Consider the following 7444-nt stretch of genomic DNA (forward strand, 5'->3'; position numbering starts at 1 on the left):
CGCTATTAAAAAGACTCTCTGCCACTTTCCGTACTCTGCGTCTGAAAAAATGAAACGGCGACGTAAAATACGGAGAAACGGCTTCCGCCTTAGACGGGTTTTTACCGCGCAAAAATAGTCGGAGATTTCGCCTAGGACCGTATAAAGTGGGATTTTTCTTTTCGACGCGCTCTCCTCCATTTTTCCCCACCCGTCTTTCCGCGCCGACGGGCGGGGAAAAATTTGACCGGCTCGAGGTGGGATTTCTTCCGCCGGAATGGCGGATAACTTCCGATCTTCTATTTTAATTCGGGTAACGCGTTTATTTTATTCGTATCCTAAACGACGACGACTCGACGTCGTCGGAGAGAAACGCCGATTAATTTCCCGTCGTCGACGGTCGAGAATATCGTTGTCCTCGGTCGGAAAGTGGCCTTTACGTCGCGTCCGGAAGATAGACGCCGGGCGGCAAATACCTTTTCCGACGTATAAAAACGGATCGTTTTCGAAATTACCGCTTCTTCCGCCCGATTCTCGCATTCGGGTACCCGCCGGGCCGGGAACTTCCCGGGTTTACCGGCCGCCGCCGTTAAAAGGCGCCGAAGGTTTTATTACCGAAACGTTTCGAAGTTTCGAAATTAAGCGCGGTAATTTAAGGATGCGATTCGCGTAAGTTTCACTACCGACCCGTCGATCGGTAGTCCGACGGGAGCGGGTAACTTTTAAACACCCGGCCGGACCGACAAAACGCGCGGGAAACGTTACCGAGGCCGTGGCCGATATCACCCGTAATGGTTTTCGCTATACTTAAGCCCGGGTAGATATCGTGTGGGCTAGGTAATGCTTTATAAACGAGTTTAAGGACGTAAAACGCTCGCCGCGGCGTAAATACCGACGGCTACCGAACCGTTCTCGGTATTAAAACGGCAACGACGGGCCGTCGGACCGCGCGCGGTTACGTCGCGGTTACGTCCCGGACTTTAGATTAAGGCGGAAACCCGCGATAACGATTAACGTCGACGCCCGGCGGACGATTTACGGAATCGTATTTGATTAGTCGACGCGTTTACCCGTAGAAACCACTTAAACGAGACGCGAATAGGTCACTTCGGTAAACGGTACGGACGGTGGGGCGATATAAATATAATTTTACCGTCCGTTTCGGGTCTTGCCCGCGCCCTTCGGTTAGGGTCCGTCGAGGCCCGGTCGAGGTGCCGGAACCGGTTTAAACCGGAAAATAGAACGGCGATAAAAAGCGACGCCGGGCGGAGGGCCGGCTAATCGTCGCCGCCGTCGTCCGCCAAACGACAATTTTCTATACATTCGTCGTCGTCGGCGAAATTATAAAATTACTTACTTAACGGGGCTGTTTCGGTAGGTAAAATCGGCACCGATAGAAGCCCGATAATTGCGTATTAATCGTATACCGGTACATTATTTAATTACGGTATTAGAAAGTTAATTAATTACGAAGAATGTCGACCGCATTTCGGCAAGCACCCGAGACGACGATGGGAACGACACAAATCGTAAATTCTATACGGGTGTCGTAAATTAAGTAAATACCGCGCCGAAGTGGGAATAAACCTACACGAATTTAAACAGAATACTCGAGACGATTAACGAAGAGGAGAAAAATACTTTTAAAAGCGCGATAGGGCCTATAAACAATGCCGCGCGTTCTATATAGCCCATATATAAGTGATATTTAAGCGTTTCGGATAATCGAGTTTCGATCGTATATCCTTTCTCTCGAGGACTCGTTAACCGCCCCGAGATATTTATTTCCGTCGGGAGCCGAGCGGTTAGAAACAAATCGTATTTACGGCCGGCCGCGCTCGATTTTTCGAAGATTCCGGCCGACGTCGGGAACTTAACCGTCGGTTAAGAAAGAGCGGCCGCGACGTATTAACGCGGCCGACGAGGTAGAAAACGGAGAAAATTGACGAACGACGTCGACGAACGTTTTGCCGGGCGATTTCCGTATCGAGTTTTATAACCGGACGCAAAAAATAAAGTCGCGGGAAACTTTCGTTTTTAAATATAAAAATAAAATTAGCCCGGAAAATCTGTTTTTAAATACTTAATTCCGACGCGGCAACGATTTAAAGGACCGAGAACTTTCGAGAATTATTTTATTAATTGGACAAGGAAATGATACTAGAAGTCGGCTCGGCGTACGACAAATTCCCGCACCGGGCGTACGACGAGGGTTTCTCCGGAAATACGCCGATCGTCGAATCCTCGCCACTCGAAAAACGCGCGACAAATATAAAACCGCGGACGGTTTAACGTCCGGGTGGCGGGGTTCGGGACCGCTTCTTACCGGAATGCCCCGGCCCGCTACAGAGGTCGCAGGAGTAAGGCGAATCCGCTTCTTTCCGTCTTTTTATTAGAAACGAACCGAATCCGCAGTCCGGGTTCTCGGATCTCCAGAGGCGGGGGAAGGTCGAAGCCGCAATACACCTTCTTTTTCTTTCCTCTCGACAAGATCAATTTATCGAAGCAATAATTCTGTCGACGAAACCAAAGGAAATTTACCACCGGTTCCGTTAGGTTAAAACCGGGAATGTCTCGGTAATTACTTTAGACTTATCCACGTCCATGTGCAGGAAGGTTACGCCGACGTTCCGGTTAAGAACCGTCCAGGTGCAATCGGCGTTACTGGGGTAGAGCCGGGGATACGAGGGACTGGTCACCGCGATTCTCTCTTTTACTTCTAATTCTCCGCCACACGCATCGACGAATTCTGCGGAATACGATCGGGGTAATTACCTATTCGAATCTAATTATTGAATATTTTACCTGGGAACGTGGCTTACTTTCGCAGCTTCTAGATCGGTTAAACCAGAGTTTGCCCTCTCGGCATTGGCAGTAATAACTTCCTACGGTGTTGACGCAGACGCCGGTACAACCTCCTTTATCCGGCAGCTGGCACTCGTCGATTTCTATCGAATTTACGTAATTTTTAAGAAGCCGAAGCCGGAAACCGTCGGATTAAAGGTCGCCTCACCTTTGACGAACGTGGCGGAAAATCCGCTTCCGACGTTTCTTTCTTCGGAGGAAAAGGTGACGGTTAAAGTTTCGTTACTGGACAGCGTGTCTGCCGGCGCTTTGTTCCCGCAGAATCTACTTACTAATTTGCCACCGGAATCGGATCGTCCGTCGGTGACTTTCACGTAATCGGAAAGACAATTCTCGTCGCCTTCGACCTAACAAAATATCCGCGAAATTCTGGCAAATCTCGGCCGAATAAGAGAAATTTACCGATTATATTGCGGCTTACGTGGAAGGTTTCGAAGTGCAGAGCCACTCTGTAGCCGTCGGGAACGGCCAGGACCCATCGGCACACGGAGTCGTAGGGATACGGTTGGTCGAACTGCGGACTTTGTATCCTTCCGTGATCCGCTTCGATCGTTCCGCTGCATATAACTATAAAAAATTCCGTAATAATACTTTATTACGTTTCGTTTATAACAAATTATTTAAGCTAAATCTACGGCTCGGTCCTCGGAGTCTAAACTTTTAAATTTAATATTATTTGGAAACGGGAAGGTCTTCTCCGGCGGTTTAAGACCGAAACGACGTAAATCTAGCCGTAATTTTAATATCGCCGACTCCGGATCCGGTAAAGTAATTGTAAATACGAATTTCAAAAGTTATACCGGGCGATCGTTACCGGTAAAAGGCTTAACGTAACTTAAAAATTATTTATATTTATACCTCTATACTTTACGGAAAATCGGTCGGCGGCCGAATCGGCGGAAGACCTTTTGTACGTGATCAACAGGTTGTTGGTCTCGGTGGTATACAATCGCTTCTCTTCTCTTTTCCCGCACACTCGATCTAAATTAAGTTAATCGTGAGAATAATTTTAAAAGATCGTTTCGACTCTTAAACGAATTAAACGAAAACCTATGATGGGCGATTTGGACCAGTAGCCGTCTTGGAATTGTAAATAACCGGAAGAACAGTTTTCGCTTTCCGAAATGGCCACGTTTTCCACGTAAAATTCTATAAATTCGCCGGGATTTCTCTCGACGAACCATTGGCAGTAACCTTCTTTAGAAGCCAAACTATAATTAGAAAGGGCGATTTCGTCCATCTTCTTAAACAGTTTGACGTAACATTCTGTCCGCGTACGTAAACGAGAAACGGTTACGTTATTCTCCGTTAAATTTCGTTAATCGTAAGCCTAGAAACGAGCGAAAACCCTTCTTACTCGGACACTTGTACAGTTTGTTGGCGGCGGCGACGTCCGTCCGGCTGAGTTTAACTCTCTTTTCTCTCGAAGACACGCCGGGGTTTAAAGCTCGGAAGGTTTCTTTCCCTTTCAGCGAAAAAGCCTCGGAAGAATAATGCATTATGCTGTCGAAGTCGTAAGCCAAGCCCAAAGTGTCGACCTCGCTTTTGGCCAATTTGCGGAAGTTGCTCCGGTGTCCTGACGGCGCCGAATTAACAAATACGTATCGTAATTTTAGGCACGAAACGCTAACCGAAAAAGAGATTTACCTTTCTTTACGTTCTCGAACATCACTTTAACGTAATTGTCGCGATCCGGGCGATTCTGTTCGTGGTGAAACCCGATGGCGTGTCCCAATTCGTGCATCACGGTGGACACCGAATTGCACGTTTCGTGAAAGACGGTTATCTGCCTTTCCGATATTCTTCCCACGTAAGAGCAGCAGCTGAAAATACACGTCGATACCAATAATTACCGGTTAATATCCGGGCTTTTCCGCCCGCGCTCGGCGTCCTCTCACCCGCAGTGTCCTCGGTTATCGATCGTCAATCGATATTTGTGGCGCGGTTCCGCCGGTACGAATTTTATGCAGGTTTCGGACTCCCATTCCAGCATGGCTCGACGTATCGTTTCTCGCAAACTCTCTGCAAATTAGCCATTTTACCGGCAATTCCTATTTTATAACGTTAATTAACGGAACTTACGGCTGCAGTTTTCGCCGATTTCGTAAGGCAGAACGCCCTCTTCCCACAGTTTCTCGGGATCGGCGGTGGCCACTCTTCTCCAGATTTCGCTAAAAATAAGACCGAATGAGTTTCCGTCGGTTTCTTACCGTCGAACGGCAACGAAAAAGTTACCTTTCTTCCGCCTCCGTTCCGCGCCGAGGAACTGGCAGAGCGTCTTCCGCAACAATGGACAAAAGTAGAATAGCGGCGAGCGCGCGGCGCCCGACGCACCCCATGGTTCCTAAAGTATAATAATATTTGCCATCCGACGGCGATAAAGGTATGGGAAGCGGGAAATTTTTCCGAAAACGTAATAGTTTTCTCGGAAATTTATTGTTTATGCAGATGCGATAAAGTTTAGAGAAAGGAAACAATTAGTAGTAATTGGGTTTTGTCGGTTACGATAAGATTACGAGCGGCGAGTTTTTATCGCCCGTCTTTCGCGTTGGCGACCGTTTAACGTCGCGTCCGCCTGGCGTTTTAAATTTTCCAACGCGGACGGCGACCGAGAAGACCGTTCGTTTAGCCTATGCCGATATTTGGCCGGATGTTCGTCTTCGTCGTCACACCGCGCGGAACGGCGAAAGAAACACGCTTTTATTGTTTCGTGCCGCCTCTCCCGTCCGGTGGTTCCGTTACTTTTCGACGATTCGAATTCCGAATCGAGCGAAGGACGTCGACCGAAGCCAATTTTTATCCGTATTAAAATACGATAATTTAGCTCGGCACTGGCGAAATTCGTCGCCTTCCGAGTCGACCGCGATAAAGTCGAAGTAGGAATTACGTTCGACTACGATTTCCGAGAATACATTTTGCATTCTAAACACGAAGATTAGGAAAATTTTATTTTACGGTTAAATTTGCCCGACGTCTCGGGGATGGACGAGGGCGGCAAACTCCCGTAAATCGTTTAGGACGGGTCGCCGAGAATCGTTTTTAAATTGCCACTTTCGGTCGTACAGTACGTTTTACTTTTTCACCAGTTATTCCGCGGGTTAATCTCGGTTCTTTTATTTCTCTAAAATACGTTGCTTCTACGTACGTATTACTTCGTCCGTTTCTTATTCCGATAAACCGTGGATAAACCGAATTTCGGCCGTGTTTCTCCTCTAATTTTTAGGCCGGTTTAAACGTAGAAATTGTATTTCCCAATTTTAAACGATAAATTTATAGCTTTAGTCAGATATTTAACGATTTTATAATACCGTTTCTTCTCGCGTACGCGGAGAACTAATTAGAACGCGGGTAACCGCGAGTTTTTGCCGCGTCGATAACTTTCTTCCGGAGTTTACCTCTTTCCGGAGGTCGACGACTAAATAAAAGTATACCCGGGCGACATTTTACCCCGGGGCTCCGGCGGTGCCGCCGAGTAATCCCCGTCTCGAACGGACTTTTCTGGCGAAATTTTCCAACGCTCGAACCGTCGCGCGCGCGTTTTCAATTTTTAACCAATTACGTAAGGTAAAAACTAGCGGGTTCCGACGCTTTCGAAACGTTAGACCCGGCCGAAAATGTTATCGATATCGAAATACGAGATGCCGCCGTACTCTCCGGGTGCTATAACGATTTGAAACGAGACTTTTTCTATAAACGTCGACTCGAAAACCAGATTTGTAGTTAAAAGCCCGACCGACTGCCGAATTATTGGGCTACGATGTGGCTACGTATTTAAATAAATACTAAACGATTTGTCTTAGAGATAGACGATTACGCCGCCGTCTCGTGCCGGATTAAATAATTATGATAAATTTAATTTAATTTAGAATTTTCCGGAAGAAAAGAATCGGTCGGGAGCGGAACCGGAACTCGAAACTCCCGTTCACCGCGGACGAGTTGCCGCTTACGTCTTTTCTTCCAGAAATTTTAAATAGGGGAAAAAAGTGATCACGTGACATAGGTGTCGCGCATATCGATACGGTTGTAAACAAGCTGTTCCGTTCGAAGGATAGCTTACTTTATAATAAAGGAAGAACGAAAATATTTTTTAGGAAGGTTAACAACGGTACAATTAAAGGAAGAATTAAAAAAGTACAATGCCGAGTTAGCTGGTAGAAAAGCCGATTTAATAGAAAGGTAAGTTAAAATAATCTACATCTATATTTTTATCGTTAATTATTACATTTATAATTTCAAGTCATTATAACTATTACATGATAAGGTAACTTACCAGTAGATGAAAGTTTTAAGAATAAGATTTCACAAAATGCACATTTTTCGTCGATAAAAACATTTAAAGATCAGTAAAGTTCTCATTGATTCCTTTCACATTTGTCTAACCAATACATAAGGTCAAAACTTTAATTAAAATAAATTTTTTTTCCTTTGGAATATGGTCATGTACCGAGCCTGATATATTATAACCAATTTATATCGGTATCTGAAATGTTAACTGTACCAATAGGTTATCACTGTAATTTAGAACAACAATCAATACAAACAAAACTACTTTCTATGAAGTTCTAAGACAATATAAGAGATATATATCTTAATCTTTTAC

At 45.7% G+C, this 7444-nt stretch overlaps 1 protein-coding gene across 1 annotated transcript; it reads right to left on the reverse strand.

Annotated features, from left to right (window-relative positions):
- Positions 1-2100: 2100 nt before the first annotated feature.
- LOC136988119 (protein tolkin-like) lies at positions 2101-5201 on the reverse strand. The gene is made up of 12 exons (XM_067285939.1): positions 5080-5201; positions 4927-5015; positions 4743-4866; positions 4492-4667; positions 4202-4420; positions 3895-4110; positions 3703-3825; positions 3266-3411; positions 2993-3191; positions 2802-2927; positions 2565-2728; positions 2101-2493 (listed from the first exon to the last, which is right to left on the reverse strand). The coding sequence occupies exons 1-12, from the start codon at positions 5181-5183 to the stop codon at positions 2323-2325; spliced, it is 1857 nt and encodes a 618-aa protein (XP_067142040.1). The 5' UTR covers positions 5184-5201; the 3' UTR covers positions 2101-2322.
- Positions 5202-7444: the final 2243 nt, after the last annotated feature.

The sequence above is a fragment of the Centruroides vittatus genome, unplaced genomic scaffold (genome assembly GCF_030686945.1).
Source record: "Centruroides vittatus isolate TY-2023 unplaced genomic scaffold, ASM3068694v2 scaffold_3046, whole genome shotgun sequence".
Lineage (NCBI taxonomy): Eukaryota > Metazoa > Arthropoda > Arachnida > Scorpiones > Buthidae > Centruroides > Centruroides vittatus.

What these genes read in the sequence shown, in the direction of transcription:
- LOC136988119 (XM_067285939.1), bottom strand. Translation starts at nt 5,183, where the DNA reads ATGGGGTGCGTCGGGCGCCGCGCGCTCGCCGCTATTCTACTTTTGTCC. An exon ending in CAAACTGTACAAGTGTCCGA is followed by an intron (nt 4,111 to 4,201) that starts GTAAGAAGGGTT and finishes GTACGCGGACAG; the next exon opens with AATGTTACGTCAAACTGTTT. An exon ending in TGGACGTGGATAAGTCTAAA is followed by an intron (nt 2,494 to 2,564) that starts GTAATTACCGAG and finishes TTTCGTCGACAG; the next exon opens with AATTATTGCTTCGATAAATT.